At 50.9% G+C, this 21,486-nt stretch overlaps 2 protein-coding genes across 2 annotated transcripts; both read left to right on the top strand.

Moving 5' to 3' along the window:
• Window positions 1–290: 290 nt before the first annotated feature.
• Window positions 291–3,673, top strand: LOC121910584 (kallikrein-6-like). Its single transcript, XM_042431832.1, has 5 exons — window positions 291–831; window positions 1,772–1,946; window positions 2,606–2,850; window positions 2,938–3,104; window positions 3,480–3,673. The coding sequence occupies exons 1-5, from the start codon at window positions 792–794 to the stop codon at window positions 3,618–3,620; spliced, it is 768 nt and encodes a 255-aa protein (XP_042287766.1). The 5' UTR covers window positions 291–791; the 3' UTR covers window positions 3,621–3,673.
• A 12,849-nt stretch (window positions 3,674–16,522) lies between these two features.
• LOC121910585 (kallikrein-8-like) lies at window positions 16,523–20,898 on the top strand. Its single transcript, XM_042431834.1, has 6 exons — window positions 16,523–16,737; window positions 17,144–17,305; window positions 19,225–19,399; window positions 20,057–20,316; window positions 20,404–20,561; window positions 20,705–20,898. The coding sequence occupies exons 2-6, from the start codon at window positions 17,266–17,268 to the stop codon at window positions 20,843–20,845; spliced, it is 774 nt and encodes a 257-aa protein (XP_042287768.1). The 5' UTR covers window positions 16,523–16,737; window positions 17,144–17,265; the 3' UTR covers window positions 20,846–20,898.
• Window positions 20,899–21,486: the final 588 nt, after the last annotated feature.

Genomic DNA, 21,486 nt, shown 5'->3' with positions numbered 1-21,486 from the left:
GTGTGTGTGTGTGAGTGTGTGTATTGTAATTGTAATACAGAAAGTGATATTTGTCTCTTTAACTGTGTTGATGTTTCACTGCATCCAGACAAACATCTGATTACATGAAAGAAGGTAAATGTGCTGTAAAAGCCTCTGAAGCTGCCAGTCAGTGTCCTTTAACGTCTCCACTGGTCTCACACATGGTTGTGAGGTGTACCAGTGCAGCTGCACCAGTGTCCAGTTAAATGTTGTTGACTGATGCATCAGACTGGATCTCAGTGAGTGTGAGGATGATGATGATGATGATGATGATGACTGTAGTCATGTATGATGATTCATAGTTAATATCAAACAGTCTGTGCTCATAATGAGAATGGAGGAGCACTTCCTGTCTTATTTCACTGTCACACGCTACATGAAACATCTGATGTCAGCTTGTGAATACTGACCTCAGTTATACTGAAAGCACAATAACTGCTTTATAAATGTGCAACACGTGTGCATGTCTTATGAAGTCCATATGTAGGAAGCCTTCAAATAAAGAAGGAAGCCGACACACAGCAGACACTGACACCTGACTGATGTTTTAAGGGGAAATTTGCATGAGATTAAACTCTGAAGAATTCATTGTTCTGTGAAACGTTGCTGCCGTCCTGCACACCTGCTGATCTACATGAATGTGTCCAGAGTACGTGATGGAACCTGATTGGTCCACGCAGGATGAGAGATGACAGATAATAAAGAACATTTAAAAACGAGCAACACTGTGACCCAGACACCGGAGAAGTGGACCGACGAGGAAGACCACGATGAAGAGTTTGATCCCTCTGCTCGTCTTGGCGTCAGCAGGTAAAGTTGAACCACTCTGCCTGTTACACTCTTCACCTACTGACCTACTGACAGCTTCACTCTGTCAGCACTGATCAATGCAACATGTTTTAAACTCATTATCAACTAGAACTCAACAAAGCTTCATATGCAGACAGCCGACATACTGTATGTGTTCACACACACACATTATACACACTCACACACACACATTATACACACTCACACACACATTATACACACTCACACACACATTATACACACTCACACACACATTATACACACTCACACACACACATTATACACACTCACACACACATTATACACACTCAAACACACATTATACACACTCAAACACACATAATACACACTCACACACACATTATACACACTCACACACACATTATACACACTCACACACACATTATACACACTCAAACACACATAATACACACTCACACACACATTATACACACTCACACACACATTATACACACTCACACACACATAATACACACTCACACACACATTATACACACTCACACACACATAATACACACTCACACACACATTATACACACTCACACACACATTATACACACTCACACACACATTATACACACTCACACACATTATACACACTCACACACACATTATACACACTCACACACACATAATACACACTCACACACATTATACACACTCACACACACATAATACACACTCACACACACATTATACACACTCACACACACATTATACACACTCACACACATTATACACACTCACACACATTATACACACTCACACACACATTATACACACTCACACACACATTATACACACTCACACACACATTATACACACTCACACACATTATACACACTCACACACATTATACACACTCACACACACATTATACACACTCACACACACATATCTGTGTTTGTTGTCTCTGTAGTTGCTGGTGCTGTGGACATCCAGAAAAGGATAATAAATGGAAAGGATTGCGGTGAAGACCAGGGTCGGCACTACGTGGTCCTGATGAGGGTGAAAGATGATTTTAACACCAGGTTCTGTGGAGGGAATCTGATCAGTCCAGACTGGGTCCTCACTGCTGCACACTGTGATGAACCGTAAGAGAACTTTTTCAGACTAACTTGCAACCGTTCAAGATGATTATTTGTATTTGTGTTGACTGATATAAATGTGAACATTTATCAAAAGAAGTAAAAGAGGAATTACAGACAGACAGCACAGCTTCATTCTCTCAGCTCTGATCAATGCAACACAACATGGTTTAAACTAATTATCAATAATATTTCCAGTAAGGCTGGTCCATATACAGGCAGCCTGTTTATGTTGTAATGAGAGTCTGATTATTGTTATTGTCTCTGTAATATATGTGTATGAATGAGAAACAGTGATGATAAATAGTTAAAAACAGACCAACATACAGCTGCAGTGTCACTTAGATCAATATGTGATGTGATGTGTGTGTGTATTGATCCAACAGTGTGGATCTCTGTGGATTATTGATACAATCAGGATATTATTTCATTATTGAAAAGTTGTGTCATCATTAGAAAATGTCTCTGAGCTTGAAGGAACATTAAGGAGTTAAAGAGTCGACCTCTGACAGATGTTATACACATGGAGGGTAACACAGGGGTCTGCAGACACACATTGATCAATATTAATCAATAAACAGCCACTGAACACTGAAAAGATCCCACAAAATGAGAGAATCTGTGTGTTTGGTTTAATATTCTGCATTTCTTCTTCCTCTTCTCAGGGACTTTTATGTGATTTTGGGCAAACATCCAGCCGGACAGGGAACAACGATGCACATCACTACAGGGAATGTAAAGCATGTCTATAACGCTGATGGTCACAATCATGAAATCATGCTTCTTAAACTGCCCCAAACTGCCCCTCAGGGACTTCCCATCATCCAACTCCCTGATGTTACATGTTCATCACCTACTGTTAATGGCGATCCCTACACTATTATGGGATGGTCCTACACAGATCCTGGGCGTGAGTCAGATCCAGACTTCAATAAATCATAATATTTTATATTGTAATGTAATACAGAAAGTTATATTTGGCTCTTTGTGTCCACAGACAAGAATTTACCGGCTAAACTGCAGTGTGGAACCGTTCACCTGCATGCAGACTGCACTGGTCGTAACGTGGATGCCAATGACCCTGACGCTGATCATGACTGGGTAGGACAACATATGCTGTGCTCCTATGAACGCAACGGACCCCGAGTATGTCAGAGCTGCCCAGTAAGTCTAACTGTCTCACTTAAAACTGTCTCACCCTCCATCACTGTCTCACCCTCCATCACTGTCTCACCCTCCATCTCTGTCTCACCCTCTCTCACTGTCTCACCCTCCCTCACTGTCTCACCCTCCATCACTGTCTCACCCTCTCTCACTGTCTCACCCTCCATCACTGTCTCACCCTCCATCACTGTCTCACCCTCTCTCACTGTCTCACCCTCCATCACTGTCTCACCCTCTCTCACTGTCTCACCCTCCATCACTGTCTCACCCTCCATCACTGTCTCACTCTCTCACTATCTCACCCTCTCTCACTGTCTCACCCACAACTGTCTCACCCTCTCTCACTGTCTCACCCTCTATCTCTCGTCCAATCAGGGGGATTCTGGCGGCAGTCTGGTGGGGAAGGATGGTCTTCTGTATGGAGTGACTGGTGGTAGTTTATCTGGCGAAGGGTGGACTGTCTACATGGACGTCTGTGCCTACAGGCAGTGGATTCGCACTGAAACTGGCATCTAAACTTGTCTGTAACTGACCAAAGGTCAGTCAGTACTGTGACACTGTCTGACAATAAAGAGATCATAGATCTCCGTAACTGCATCAACCAGTCTGTTTGTTTGTTTGTTTGTTTGTTTGTGTGTGATTGTGGGTGTGATGATTGACATGGTTGTGAGGTGTACCAGTGCAGCTGCACCAGTGTCCAGTTAAATGTTGTTGACTGGTGCAGAGGGATCATCAACACTTGTTAGGGGCCTGAAGCTTTTCAACATCAGCCATCAGACTGGATCTCAGTGAGTGTGAGGATGATGATGATGATGATGATGACTGTAGTCATGTATGATGATTCATAATTAATATCAAACACAGTCTGTGCTCATAATAAGAATGGAGGAGCACTTCCTGTCTTATTTCACTGTCAGCATGACAAGAAGACAGAAGTCCGTCATCAATATTAGTCTGACATGTAGACGATATACTGTAGCCTGTTTATGTTGACATGTTAGATTAACACTGAACCTTTAGTTTTGTTGATCACACATGAACATGACATCACATCACTGAGAGTGAAAATATCACACTACTTGATGAATTACATTTCTAAAAAAAAGGATTAAAATATTCCTGTTAATGCAGTGGTCAAGTTCAAGTTTATTTACACTAAAATGAGGTTTTTAAATGAGGAGACATTAATGTGTCAAATTCACTCCGTCAGAGTTGATCAGATAAAGTTTGTGCTGATAAAACCATTTGATTCCAAAACTATCAAAGTTTGACTTGAAGTGTCATTACTGAGTGTTGGTTCATGCATCGTTCTGCAGAGCTGATTGTTGCTGTTAATGCATCTCCTGTTATTGAAGCTCATTATTAAGTGTATGAAATTCACACTGTGCTGATCAAACCTTTTGATTCATACATCTCCAGAGATAAAGTTACAGAGTGGATGCAGTATTCAGCAGAGGTGCATCTTATACTTCAGATAGTTTATCATCATTGATCCTGATGAAGAAGATCATATTGTTTTTAAACAGCACTTTGCTTTAAACTCATTACAGCGTCTGCTAGTTTTCCCTTTAGCTGATCTCTGACTGCCTCCATGTGGCCTCCAGCAGTGTTTGGGTCACTGCTTGCAGTAAATGCATTTATCCAGATGATGTCCTGTAAGCCGTCAGTGAGGTTAGTTTAAGGTTGTTAAAGTTGAATGTTACACACAAACACTAAATCAATATTTCCTTCCACATGTAACTGCTGACTGATGTGCTGAGTATAAAACACTGTTATCTAGAGTCAAGCTGGAAATATAGACTATAAACACAAATACAACAAGGAAACAAAAACATTCATTTATTGTCAATATTCATAAGAGCATCAGACACAGTTACTTTAACTGGAGACGACATGAACATAGTTACTGTACTGTAAACAAACAGTACTGGAGGCCTCTGCCATCACCTGGAGGACAGCTGCACATTGGCAGGCTGGTGGTCTCACAGGGTTCAGGAGAGGACAGGAAGGTGGAAGGGGGGGGTGATTGTTGGACCAGTTATGGACCACAGCAGCCTGGAGGAAACTCATGTTGTCCCATATGACAACAGACATGGAGTTATATAAACATGCTGGTCTGGAAAAAGCATATTATAGACTCAACCATGGTTGATTACATGATCCACCAGAGTGGGGGGACAACTGCAGACACAACTTTCAAGAAAAACTATAATTTGAGTCTGAGTCCTCCTCTGTGTGATACAGTTCTCTCTCTCTCTCTCTCTCTCTCCCCCTCTCTCTCTCCCCCACCCTCTCTCTCTCTCTCTATCTCTCACTCTATCTCTCTCTGTCTCCCCCCCCCCCTCTCTGTCTCTCCCTGTCACTCAGCCCCTCCCCCACTCTAAAACACACCTGCTTCACATGCCCTCATATGCATAAAGTTGATGACGTTGATGATGGTGATGATGGTGGAGGAACCGGATGCTTTAACTCTGCAGGTCAAACTTAGAAACAGAGATGGTTGTGTGTGTGTGCTCTCCAGCAGCACCACAGAGACCACCACTCTCTCCAGGACCACCACAGAGACCCCCATCCTCCCCAGGACCACCACAGAGACCCCCACTCTCTCCAGGACAACCACAGAGACCCCCACCCTCTCCAGCAGCACCACAGAGACCACCACTCTCTCCAGGACCACCACAAAGACTCCCACCCTCCCCAGGACCACCACAGAGACCCCCACTCTCCCCCAGAGCACCACAGAGACCCCCACCCTCCCCAAGACCACCACAGAGACCCCCACCCTCCCCAAGAGCACCACAGACACCCCCACCCTCTCCAGCAGCACCACAGAGACACACACTCTCTCCAGGACCACCACAGAGACCCCCACCCTCCCCAGGACCACCAAAGAGACCCCACCCTCTCCAGCAGCACCACAGAGACCACCACTCTCTCCAGGACCACCACAGAGACCCTCACCCTCCCCAGGAGCACCACAGAGACCCCCACCCTCTCCAGCAGCACCACAGAGACCCCAACCCTCTCCAGGAGCACCAGTGAGACCCCCACCCTCCCCAGGAGCACCACAGAGACCCCCACCCTCCCCCAGAGCACCACAGAGACCCCCACCCTCCCCAGGAACACCACAGAGACCCCCACCTTCCACAGGAACACCACAGAGTCCCCCACCCTCTCCAGGACCACCAAAGAGACCCTCACCCTCTCCAGGAGCACCACAGAGACCCCCACCCTCTAAAGGACCACCACAGAGACCCCCACCCTCTCCAGGAGCACCAGAGGGACCACCACTCTCCTCAGGAGCACCACAGAAACCCCCATCCACTCCAGGAACACCACAGAGAACCCCACCCTCTCCAGGAGCACCAGAGGGACCCTCACCATCCCCAGAAGAACCACAGAGACCCCCATCCTCCCCAGGAGCACCATAGAGACCCCCACCCTCCCCCAGAGCACCACAGAGACCCCCACCCTCTCCAGGAGCACCACAGAGACCCCCACCCTCTCCAGCAGCACCACAGAGACCCCCACTCTCTCCAGGACCACCACAGAGACCCTCACCCTCCCCAGGAGCACCACAGAGACCCCCATCCTCCCCAGAAGAACCACAGAGACCTCCACCTTCCCCTAGAGCACCACAGAGAACCCCACCCTCCCCAGGACCACCACAGAGACCCCCACCCTCTCCAAGAGCACCACAGAGACTCCCATCCTCTCCAGCAGCACCACAGAGACCACCACTCTCTCCAGGACCACCACAGAGATCCCCACCCTCCCCAGGAGCACCACAGAGCCCCCCACTCTTCCTAGGACCACCACAGAGAACCCCACCCTCCCCCGGAGCACCACAGAGACCCCAACCGTCTCCGGGAGCAAACAGATCCCCACCCTCCCCCAGAGCACCACAGAGACCCCCACCATCCCCAGGACCACCACAGAGACCCCCACCTTCCCCAGGAACACCACAGAGACCCCCACCTTCTCCAGGACCACCACAGAGACCCCCACCCTCTCCAGGAGCACCAGAGGGACCCCCACCCTCTTAAGGAGCACCACAAAGACCCCCATCCTCTCCAGGAACACCACAGAGAACCCCACCCTCTCCAGGAGCACCACAGAGACCCCCATCCTCTCCAGGACCACCACAGAGACCCCCACCCTCCCCAGGATCACCACAGAAACCCCCACCCTCCACAGGATCACCACAGAGACCCCCACCTTCCACAGGAACACCACAGAGTCCCCCACCCTCTCCAGGACCACCAAAGAGACCCTCACCCACTCCAGGAGAACCACAGAGACCCCCACCCTCTAAAGGACCACCACAGAGACCCCCACTCTCTTCAGGAGAACCACAGAGACCCCCATCCTCTCCAGGAACACCACAGAGAACCCCACCCTCTCCAGGACCACCAGAGGGACCCCCACCCTCCCCAGGACCACCACAGAGACCCCCACCTTCCCCAGGAACACCACAGAGACCCCCACCCTCTCCAGGACCACCAAAGAGACCCTCACCCTCTCCAGGAGCACCACAGAGACCCCCACCTTCTCCAGGACCACCACAGAGACCCCCACCCTCTCCAAGACCACCAGAGGGACCCCCACCCTCTTCAGGAGCACCACAGAGACCCCCATCCTCTCCAGGAACACCACAGAGAACCCCACCCTCTCCAGGAGCACCACAGAGACCCCCATCCTCTCCAGGAGCACCACAGAGACCCCCACCCTCCCCAGGATCACCACAGAGACTCCCACCTTCCACAGGAACACCACAGAGTCCCCCACCCTCTCCAGGACCACCAAAGAGACCCTCACCCTCTCCAGGAGCACCACAGAGACCCCCACCCTCCCCAGGACCACCACAGAGACCCCCACTCTCTTCAGGAGCACCACAGAGACCCCCATCCTCTCCAGGAACACCACAGAGAACCCCACCCTCTCCAGGAGCACCAGAGGGACCCCCACCCTCCCCAGGACCACCACAGAGAACCCCACCCTCTCCAGGACCACCAAAGAGACCCTCACCCTCTCCAGGAGAACCACACAGACCCCCACCTTCTCCAGGACCACCACAGAGACCCCCACCCTCTCCAGGAGCACCAGAGGGACCCCCCCCCCCTCTCCAGGAGCACCACAGAGACCCCCACCCTCTCCAGGACCACCACAGAGACCCCCACCCTGCCCCGGATCACCACAGAGACCCCCACCGTCCACAGGAACACCACAGAGTCCCCCATCCTCTCCAGGAACACCAGTGAGACCCCACCCTCTCCAGGAGCACCACAGAGACCCCCACTCTCTCCAGGACCACCAAACAGACCCTCACCCTCTCCAGGAGCACCACAGAGACCCCCACCCTCTAAAGGACCACCACAGAGACCCCCACTCTCTTCAGGAGCACCACAGAGACCCCCATCCTCTCCAGGAACACCAAAGGGACCCCCACCCTCTTCAGGAGCACCACAGAGACCCCCACTCTCTTCAGGACGACCACAGAGACCCCCACCCTCTCCAGGACGACCACAGAGACCCCCACTCTCTCCAGGAGGACGACAGAGACCCCCACCCTCTCCAGGAGCAACAGAGGGACCCCCACCCTCTTCAGGAGCACCACAGAGACCCCTATCCTCTCCAGGAGCACCACAGAGAACCCCACCCTCTCCAGGAACACCAGAGGGACCCTCACCCTCTCCCGGACCACCAGAGGGACCCCCACCCTTCCCAGGACCACCACAGAGACCCCCACCTTCCCCAGGAACACCACAGAGACCCCCACCCTCTCCAGGACCACCAAAGAGACCCTCACCCTCTCCAGGAGCACCACAGAGACCCCCACCTTCTCCAGGACCACCACAGAGACCCCCACCCTCTCCAGGACCACCAGAGGGACCCCCACCCTCTTCAGGAGCACCACAGAGACCCCCATCCTCTCCAGGAACACCACAGAGAACCCCACCCTCTCCAGGAGCACCACAGAGACCCCCATCCTCTCCAGGAACACCACAGAGACCCCCACCCTCCCCAGGATCACCACAGAGACCCCCCCCTTCCACAGGAACACCACAAAGTCCCCCACCCTCTCCAGGACCACCAAACAGACCCTCACCCTCTCCAGGAGCACCACTGAGACCCCCACCCTCCCCAGGATCACCACAGAGACCCCCACCCTCCCCAGGACAACCACAGAGACCCCCACTCTCTTCAGGAGCACCACAGAGACCCCCACCTTCTCCAGGACCACCACAGAGACCCCCACCCTCTCCAGGAGCACCAGAGGGACCCCCACCCTCTTCAGGAGCACCACAGAGACCCCCATCCTCTCCAGGAACACCACAGAGAACCCGACCCTCTCCAGGAGCACCACAGAGACCCCCATCCTCTCCAGGACCACCACAGAGACCCCCACCCTCCCCAGGAGCACCAGTGAGACCCCCACCCTCCCCAGGAGCACCACAGAGACCCCCACCCTCCCCCAGAGCACCACAGAGACCCCCACCCTCCCCAGGATCACCACAGAGACCCCCACCTTCCACAGGAACGCCACAGAGTCCCCCACCCTCTCCAGGACCACCAAAGAGACCCTCACCCTCTCCAGGAGCACCACAGAGACCCCCACCCGCTAAAGGACCACCACAGAGACCCCCACTCTCTTCAGGAGCACCACAGAGACCCCCATCCTCTTCAGGAACACCACAGAGAACCCCACCCTCTCCAAGAGCACCAGAGGGACCCCCACCCTCTCCAGGAGCACCACAGAGACCCCCACTCTCTCCAGGACGACCACAGAGACCCCCACCCTCTCCAGGACGACCACAGAGACCCCCACTCTCTCCAAGACGACCACAGAGACCCCCACCCTCTCCAGGAGCACCAGAGGGACCCCCACCCTCCCCAGGAGCACCACAGAGACCCCCACTCTTCCCAGGACCACCACAGAGAACCCCACCCTCCTCCGAAGCACCACAGAGACCCCAACCCTCTCCGGGAGCACCAGTGAGATCCCCACTTTCCCCAGGAGCACCACAGGGACCCCCATTCTTCCCAGGACCACCACAGAGAACCCCACCCTCCCCCGGAGCACCACAGGGACCCCAACCCTCTCCGGGAGCACCAGTGAGACCCCCACCCTCCCGAAGGGGCACCACAGAGACCCCCACCCTCCCCCAGAGCACCACAGAGACCCCCACCCTCCCCAGGACCACCACAGAGACCCCCACCTTCCCCAGGAACACCACAGGGACCCCCACCCTCTCCAGGACCACCAAAGAGACCCTCACCCTCTCCAGGAGCGCCACAGAGACCCCCACCTTCTCCAGGACCACCACAGAGACCCCCACCCTCTCCAGGAACACCACAGAGAACCCCACCCTCTCCAGGAGCACCACAGAGACCCCCATCCTTTCCAGGACCACCACAGAGAACCCAACCCTCCCCCGGAGCACCACAGAGACCCCAAACCACTCCAGGAGAACCAGTGAGACCCCCACCCTCTCCAGGAGCACCACAGAGACCCCCACTCTCCCCAGGAGCACCACAGAGACCCCCATCCTCTCCAGAAGCACCACAGAGACCCCCACTCTCTCCAGAACCACCACAGATACCCCCACCCTCCCCAGGACAACCACAGAGACCTCCACCCTCCCCAGGAGCACCACAGACACCCCCATCCTCTCCAGCAGCACCACAGAGACCACCACTCTCTCCAGGACCACCACAGAGACCCCCACCCTCCCCAGGAGCACCACAGAGACCCCCACCCTCCTCCGGAGCACCACAGAGACCCCGACCCTCTCCAGGAGCACCAAGAGACCCCCACCCTCCCCCAGAGCACCACAGAGACCCCCACCCTCCCCCGGAGCACCACAGAAACCCCCACCCTCTCCAGGACCACCACAGAGACACCCACCCTCTCCAGGAGAACCACAGAGACCCCCACTCTCCCCAGGAGCACCACCGAGACCCCCACCCTCTCCAGGAGCACCAGAGGGACCCCCACCCTCTCCAGGAGCACCACAGAGACCCCCACCCTCTCCAGGAGCACCACAGAGACCCCCACCCTCCCCAGGAGCACCACCGAGACCCCCACCCTCTCCAGGAGCACCACAGAGACCCCCACCCTCCCCAGGAGCACCACCGAGACCCCCACCCTCTCCAGGAGCACCACAGAGACTCCCATCCTCCCCCAGAGCACCAAAGAGACCCCGACCCTCCCCAGGAACACCACAGAGACCCCCACCTTCCCCAGGAACACCACAGAGACCCCCACCCTCTCCAGGACCACCAAAGAGACCCCAACCCTCTCCAGGACCACCACAGAGACCCTCTCCCTCCCCAGGAGCACCACAGAGACCCCCACCCTCTCCGGGAGCACCAGTGAGACCCCCACCCTCCCCAGGAGCACCACAGAAACCCCCACCCTCCCCAGGACCACCACAGAGACCCCCACCCTCTCCAGGACCACCAAAGAGACCCTCACCTTCTCCAGGAGCACCACAGAGACCCCCACCTTCTCCAGGACCACCACAGAGACCCCCACCCTCTCCAGGAGCACTAGAGAGACCCCCACCCTCTCCAGGACCAGCACAGAGACCCTCTCCCTCCCCAGGAGCACCACAGAAACCCCCACTCTCCCCAGGAGCACCAGTGAGACCCCCACCCTCTTGAAGAACACCAGACACGCATAGAGACCCCACTCTCTCCAGGAGCACCACAGAGACCCCCACCCTCTCCAGGAGCACCACAGAGACCCCCACCCTCCCAAGGAGCACCACCGAGACCCCCACTCTCCCCAGGAGCACCACAGAGACCCCCATCCTCTCCAGGAGCACCACAGAGACCCCCACCCTCCCCAGGAGCACCAGTGAAACCCCCACCCTTCCCAGGAGCACCAGTGAGACCCCCACCCTCTTGAAGAACACCAGACACGCATAGAGACCCCACTCTCTCCAGGAGCACCACAGAGACCCCAACCCTCTCCAGGAGAACCAGTGAGACCCCCACCCTCTCCAGGAGCACCACAGAGACCCCCACTTTCCCCAGGAGCACCACAGAGACCCCCACCCTCTCCAGGAGCACCACAGAGACTCCCACCCTCCCCCAGAGCACCAAAGAGACCCCCACCCTCCCCAGGAACACCACAGAGACCCCCACCTTCCCCAGGAACACCACAGAGACCCCCACCCTCTCCAGGACCACCAAACAGACCCCAACCCTCTCCAGGACCACCACAGAGACCCTCTCCCTCCCCAGGAGCACCACAGAGACCCCCACCCTCTCCAGGAGCACCACAGAGACCCCCACCCTCCCCAGGAGCACCACCGAAACCCCCACTCTCCCCAGGAGCACCACAGAGACCCCCATCCTCTTCAGGAGCACCACAGAGACCCCCACCCTCCCCAGGAGCACCAGTGAAACCCCCACCCTTCCCAGGAGCACCAGTGAGACCCCCAACCTCTTGAAGAACACCAGACACCCAATGAGACCCCATTCTCCCCAGGAGCACCACAGAGACCCCCATCCTCTCCAGGACCACCACAGAGAACCCCACCCTCCTCCGGAGCACCACAGAGACCCCAACCCTCTCCGGAAGCACCAGTGAGACCCCCACCCTCCCCAGGAGCACCACAGAGACCACCACTCTCTCCAGGACCACCACAGAGACCCCCACCCTCCCCAGGAGCACCACAGAGACCCCCACTCTTCCCAGGACCACCACAGAGAACCCCACCCTCCTCCGGAGCACCACAGAGACCCCAACCCTCCCCAGGAGCACCACAGAGACCCCCACCCTCCCCAGGACCACCACAGAGACCCCCACCCTCCCCAGGACCACCAAAGAGACCCTCACCCTCTCCAGGAGCACCACAGAGACCCCCACCCTCTCCAGGAGCACCACCGAGACCCCCACTCTCCCCAGGAGCACCACAGAGACCCCCATTCTCTCCAGGAGCACCACAGAGACCCCCACCCTCCCCAGGAGCACCAGTGAAACCCCCACCCTTCCCAGGAGCACCAGTGAGACCCCCACCCTCTTGAAGAACACCAGACACGCATAGAGACCCCACTCTCTCCAGGAGCACCACAGAGACCCCAACCCTCTCCAGGAGAACCAGTGAGACCCCCACCCTCTCCAGGAGCACCACAGAGACCCCCACTCTCCCCAGGAGCACCACAGAGACCCCCATCCTCTCCAGGAGCACCACAGAGACCCCCACTCTCTCCAGGACCACCACAGAGACCCCCACCCTCCCCAGGACAACCACAGAGACCCCCACCCTCCCCAGGAGCACCACAGAGACCCCCATCCTCCCCAGGAGCACCAGTGAGACCCCCACCCTCTCCAGGAGCACCACAGAGACCCCCACCCTCTCCAGGACCACCACAGAGACCCTCTCCCTCCCCAGGAGCACCACAGAAACCCCCACCCTCCCCAGGAGCACCAGTGAGACCCCCACCCTCTTGAAGAACACCAGACACCCATAGAGACCCCACCCTCTCCAGGAGCACCACAGAGACCCCCACCCTCCCCAGGAGCACCACCGAGACCCCCATCCTCTCCAGGAGCACCACAGAGACCCCCACCCTCTCCAGGAGCACCACAGAGACCCTCTCCCTCCCCAGGAGCACCACAGAAACCCCCACCCTCCCCAGGAGCACCAGTGAGACCCCCACCCTCTTGAAGAACACCAGACACCCATAGAGACCCCACCCTCTCCAGGAGCACCACAGAGACCCCCACCCTCCCCAGGAGCACCACCGAGACCCCCATCCTCTCCAGGAGCACCACAGAGACCCCCACTCTCTCCAGGACGACCACAGAGACCCCCACCCTCTCCAGGAGCACCAGAGGGACCCCCACCCTCTTCAGGAGCACCACAGAGACCCCTATCCTCTCCAGGAGCACCACAGAGACCCCCACTCTCTCCAGGACGACCACAGAGACCCCCACCCTCTCCAGGAGCACCACAGTGATCCCCACCCTCCCCAGGATGACCACAGATACCCCCACCCTCTCCAGCAGCACCACAGAGACCCCCACTCTCTCCAGGACCACCACAGAGACCCCACAGAGGGTGTTTCTCAGTACCGAGTACGTATGTAAGTTCGGACTTGTGTATTTTCTAGATCTGCCTGCTGACAGCAGCAGCTCAGCTTCAACACACCTACATGACTAAATACCTGATAGATAAAGTTGTCTGTCTGTCTGACTGTTCTGTGACACAATAACTCACCTCAACACTTTTTAACTCACAACAAAAACAAAACTCACTGACAGAGATGCAGTTAATTATGTTATTCAGTCTATAATGTAACTATAATACAAATCAAAACTGTTATGTGGCTTAATAAAATAAATGAAACTGAATACAGATTCAGGCCTAACATGTGCAGAAAGGCTCTCTTCCCATTGGCCGCCTGTGAGACCCCAGAGCGATGGGGAAGTCCCCCCTGATCCTGGCGCTGGACCGAGTCTCCTGTAGTCGGGACACAGAGCTGGAATCCCATCAGACCTGTTCCCTGTCTGTCTCCTGATCCTGACATGTCCGGACTGGTCTGAGGGAACCGCTGCAGAACAGGAGGAACATGAACATGCTTCCGGCTGATTATCACTCTGTGGGTCAAAGGACTCGTATAGATGTCGACGTAGCTTAGCATAATGTGGATGTAGCTTGTCGTCAGGATTAAGGGCTCCTCCTGACATCAACACTAGACAGGCTGAGCAATGTCCTGACCACAGTCGTCGTCCCCCCTGGTGTAATAATCAATATAATCAATAAAAAGCCGTCCTGTGTGAGGAGTGTATGTGGCTGACAACCAGACCCGTCAGAAAGAAAGATTATTTATTTACACAGCTGAGCACTACTGTCTGTAAATGAAATTTATAATGAAATGATATGAAACATTCTATTATTTTTGGCCATTATTAAAGTGTATGTAGAAAGATAGAGCAGCGTGAGTGTGTGTGTGTGTGTGAGTGTGTGTGTGTGTGTGTGTGTGTGTGCGTGTGTGTGTGAGTGTGTGTGTGCGTGTGTGTGTGAGTGTGTGTGTGTGACACCGCAGGCCTGCAGCTGCAGCAGTTGAGCGACGTCCACGTGCTGCTCAGGTAGAGGAGGGCTGCTAGTCTAGTGTTACATCAGCATTAAATCGTGTTTCTCTGTTTGTGTTTTACCGTCTGATTTCAGGGAAGAGACGGATCACACTTCACTGTCATTCACAATGTACAATTTGATTTCTTTTTAACAAATGATAAACTCAGTTATGACAAAGACAAAGAGCATCTCTCTGTCTCTGTCGCTCAGGTGAACAATGCTGCACTCACTGAGGAACATTTGCAACTTGTCAGATCTCTACTGTGAAAGTCTATCCGAACACCTTCACAAGCTCTTATAAGATATAAGAAATATTTCCATAACGACTCTTTGGATCCCTGCTCTAGACACGTGGGAACAGCTGCTCAACATGATTTGCAAACACCTGTCACACACCCTCATCCAGCTGCATTAACACACACACACACACACACACACTCACTCACTCACACAAATACATTCATTTATTGTCAATATTCATAAGAGCATCAGACACAGTTACTTTAACTGGAGACGACATGAACATAGTTACTGTACTGTAAACAAACAGTACTGGAGGCCTCTGCCATCACCTGGAGGACAGCTGCACATTGGCAGGCTGGTGGTCTCACAGGGTCCAGGAGAGGACAGGAAGGTGGAAGGGGGGGGTGATTGTTGGACCAGTTATGGACCACAGCATCCTGGAGGAAACTCATGTTGTCCCATATGCCAACAAACATGGAGTTATATAAACATGCTGGTCTGGAAAAAGCATATTATAGACTCAACCATGGTTGATTACATGATCCACCAGAGTGGGGGGACAACTGCAGACACAACTTTCAAGAAAAACTATAATTTGAGTCTGAGTCCTCCTCTGTGTGATACAGTTCTCTCTCTCTCTCTCTCTCTCTCTCTATCTCTCACTCTATCTCTCTCTGTCTCTCCCTGTCTCTCCCTGTCACTCAGCCCCTCCCCCACTCTAAAACACACCTGCTTCACATGCCCTCATATGCATAAAGTTGATGACGTTGATGATGGTGATGATGGTGATGATGGTGAGGATGGTGGAGGAACCGGCTGCTTTAACTCTGCAGGTCAAACTCAGACACAGAGATGGTTGTGTGTGTGTGTGTGTGTGTGTGTGTGTGTTTATGTGTGTGTGTGAGTGTGTGTGTGAGTGTGTGTGTGTGTGTGTGTGAGTGTGTGTGTGAGTGTGTGTGTGTGTGTGTGTGTGTGTGTGTGTGTGTGTGTGTGTGTGTGTGTGTGTGTGTATTGTAATTGTAATACAGAAAGTGATATTTGTCTCTTTAACTGTGTTGATGTTTCACTGCATCCAGACAAACATCTGATTACATGAAAGAAGGTAAATGTGCTGTAAAAGCCTCTAAAGCTGCCAGTCAGTGTCCTTTAACGTCTCCACTGGTCTCACACATGGTTGTGAGGTGTACCAGTGCAGCTGCACCAGTGTCCAGTTAAATGTTGTTGACTGATGCAGAGGGATCATCAACACTTATTATGGGCCTGAAGCTTTTCAACATCAGCCATCAGACTGGATCTCAGTGAGTGTGAGGATGATGATGATGATGATGATGACTGTAGTCATGTATGATGATTCATAATTGATATCAAACACAGTCTGTGCTCATAATGAGAAAGGAGGAGCACTTCCTGTCTTATTTCACTGTCACACGCTACATGAAACATCTGATGTCAGCTTGTGAATACTGACCTCAGATACAGAAAGCACAATAACTGCTTTATAAATGTGCAACACGTGTGCATGTCTTATGAAGTCCATATGTAGGAAGCCTTCAAATAAAGAAGGAAGCCGACACACAGCAGACACTGACACCTGACTGATGTTTTAAGGGGAAATTTGCATGAGATTAAACTCTGAAGAATTCATTGTTCTGTGAAACGTTGCTGCCGTCCTGCACACCTGCTGATCTACATGAATGTGTCCAGAGTACGTGATGGAACCTGATTGGTCCACGCAGGATGAGAGATGACAGATAATAAAGAACATTTAAAAACGAGCAACACTGTGACCCAGACACCGGAGAAGTGGACCGACGAGGAAGACCACGATGAAGAGTTTGATCCCTCTGCTCGTCTTGGCGTCAGCAGGTAAAGTTGAACCACTCTGCCTGTTACACTCTTCACCTACTGACAGCTTCACTCTGTCAGCACTGATCAATGCAACATGTTTTAAACTCATTATCAACTAGAACTCAACAAAGCTTCATATGCAGACAGCCGACATACTGTATGTGTTCACACACACACATTATACACACTCACACACACATTATACACACTCACACACACATAATACACACTCACACACACATTATACACACTCACACACATTATACACACTCACACACACATTATACACACTCACACACACATTATACACACTCACACACATTATACACACTCACACACACATTATACACACTCACACACATTATACACACTCACACACACATTATACACACTCACACACACATAATACACACTCACACACACATTATACACACTCACACTCACACACACACTCACACACACATTATACACACTCACACTCACACACACACTCACACACACATTATACACACTCACACTCACACACACACTCACACACACATTATACACACTCACACTCACACACACACTCACACACATTATACACACTCACACACATTATACACACTCACACACACATTATACACACTCACACACATTATACACACTCACACACACATTATACACACTCACACACACATTATACACACTCACACACACATTATACACACACTCACACACACATTATACACACTCACACACACATTATACACACTCACACACACATTATACACACACTCACACACATTATACACACACTCACACACACATTATACACACTCACACACATTATACACACTCACACACACATTATACACACTCACACACATTATACACACTCACACACACATTATACACACACACACACACATTATACACACACTCACACACACATTACACACACTCACACACATTACACACACTCACACACATTATACACACACTCACACACATTATACACACACACACACATTATACACACTCACACACACATTATACACACTCACACACACATTATACACACTCACACACATTATACACACTCACACACACATTATACACACTCACACACATTATACACACTCACACACACATAATACACACTCACACACACATTATACACACTCACACACACATAATACACACTCACACACACATTATACACACTCACACTCACACACACACTCACACACACATTATACACACTCACACTCACACACACACTCACACACATTATACACACTCACATACATTATACACACTCACACACATTATACACACTCACACACACATTATACACACTCACACACACATTATACACACTCACACACACATTATACACACACTCACACACATTATACACACACTCACACACATTACACACACTCACACACATTATACACACACTCACACACATTATACACACACTCACACACATTATACACACACTCACACACATTACACACACTCACACACATTATACACACACTCACACACACATTACACACACTCACACACATTATACACACACTCACACACATTATACACACTCACACACACATTATACACACTCACACACACACATTACACACACTCACACACACATTACACACACTCACACACCTTATACACACACTCACACACACATTACACACACTCACACACATTACACACACTCACACACATTATACACACACTCACACACACATTACACACACTCACACACATTATACACACACTCACACACATTATACACACTCACACACATTACACACACTCACACACATTATACACACACTCACACACACACATTATACACACTCACACACACATTATACACACTCACACACACATTATACACACTCACACACACATATCTGTGTTTGTTGTCTCTGTAGTTGCTGGTGCTGTGGACATCCAGAAAAGGGTATTAAATGGAAAGGATTGCGGTGAAGACCAGGGTCGGCACTACGTGGTCCTGGCGAAGAAGAAAAATGATTTTTACACCAGGTTCTGTGGAGGGAATCTGATTGGTCCAGACTGGGTCCTCACTGCTGGACACTGTGATAAAGGGTAAGAGAACTTTTTCAGACTAACTTGCAACCGTTCAGGATGATTATTTGTATTTGTGTTGACAGATATAAATGTGAACATTTATTAAAAGAAGTAAAAGAGGAATTACAGACAGACAGCACAGCTTCATTCTCTCAGCTCTGATCAATGCAACACAACATGGTTTAAACTAATTATCAATAATATTTCCAGTAAGGCTGGTCCATATACAGGCAGCCTGTTTATGTTGTAATGAGAGTCTGATTATTGTTATTGTCTCTGTAATATATGTGTATGAATGAGAAACAGTGATGATAAATAGTTAAAAACAGACCAACATACAGCTGCAGTGTCACTTAGATCAATATGTGATGTGATGTGTGTGTGTATTGATCCAACAGTGTGGATCTCTGTGGATTATTGATACAATCAGGATATTATTTCATTATTGAAAAGTTGTGTCATCATTAGAAAATGTCTCTCAGCTTGAAGGAACATTAAGGAGTTAAAGAGTCGACCTCTGACAGATGTTATACACATGGAGGGTAACACAGGGGTCTGCAGACACATTGATCAATATTAATCAATAAACAGCCACTGAACACTGAAAAGATCCCACAAAATGAGAGAATCTGTGTGTTTGGTTTAATATTCTGCATTTCTTCTTCCTCTTCTCAGGGACTTTTATGTGATTTTGGGCAAACATCCAACCAAACAGGGAACACCGATGCAGATCACTACAGGGAATGTAAAGCATGTCTATAACGCTGATGGTCACAATCATGACATCATGCTTCTTAAACTGCCCAAAACTGCCCCTCAGGGACTTCCCATCATCCAACTCCCTGATGTTACATGTTCATCACCTACTGTTAATGGCGATCCCTACACTATTATGGGATGGTCCTTCACAGCTTATGATGCTGCTACTGAGACATGTGAGTCAGATCCAGACGTCAATAAATCATAATATTTTATATTGTAATGTAATACAGAAAGTTATATTTGGCTCTTTGTGTTCACAGACCAGGAGAAAGCAGACAAACTGCAGTGTGGAAACGTTCAACTGCATGCAACCTGCACTGGTCGTAACCTGCATGCCAATATCCCTAAAGCTGATCATAAATGGAAAGGACAACATATGCTGTGCTCCCATGAACCCAACGCATGTAAAAGCTGCCCAGTAAGTCTAACTGTCTCACCCTCTCTCACTGTCTGACCCTCCATCACTGTCTCACCCTCTCTCACTGTCTCACCCTCCATCACTGTCTCACTCTCTCACTGTCTCACCCTCTCTTTCTGTCTCTCCATCCCTTGTCCAATCAGGGGGACTCTGGCGGCAGTCTGGTGAAGGATGGTCGTCTGTATGGAGTGACTGTTAGTAGTACTGACCCTGGCACAGGGTGGACTTTCTACATGGACGTCTGTGCCTACAGGCAGTGGATTCACACTGTAACTGGCATCTAAACTTGTCTGTAACTGACCAAAGGTCAGTCAGTACTGTGACACTGTCTGACAATAAAGAGATCATAGATCTCCGTAACTGCATCAACCAGTCTGTTTGTTTGTTTGTTTGTTTGTTTGTGTGTGATTGTGATGATTGACATGGTTGTGAGGTGTACCAGTGCAGCTGCACCAGTGTCCAGTTAAATGTTGTTGACTGATGCAGAGGGATCATCAACACTTGTTAGGGGCCTGAAGCTTTTCAACATCAGCCATCAGACTGGATCTCAGTGAGTGTGAGGATGATGATGATGACTGTAGTCATGTATGATGATTCATAATTAATATCAAACACAGTCTGTGCTCATAATGAGAATGGAGGAGCACTTCCTGTCTTATTTCACTGTCAGCATGACAAGAAGACAGAAGTCCGTCATCAATATTAGTCTGACATGTAGACGATATACTGTAGCCTGTTTATGTTGACATGTTAGATTAACACTGAACCTTTAGTTTTGTTGATCACACATGAACATGACATCACATCACTGAGAGTGAAAATATCACACTACTTGATGAATTACATTTCTAAAAAAAAAAGGATTAAAATATTCCTGTTAATGCAGTGGTCAAGTTCAAGTTTATTTACACTAAAATGAAGTTTT

The sequence above is a fragment of the Thunnus maccoyii genome, chromosome 13 (genome assembly GCF_910596095.1).
Source record: "Thunnus maccoyii chromosome 13, fThuMac1.1, whole genome shotgun sequence".
Classification (NCBI taxonomy): Eukaryota; Metazoa; Chordata; class Actinopteri; order Scombriformes; family Scombridae; genus Thunnus; species Thunnus maccoyii.
This window is presented reverse-complemented; position numbering and strand designations above follow the sequence as displayed.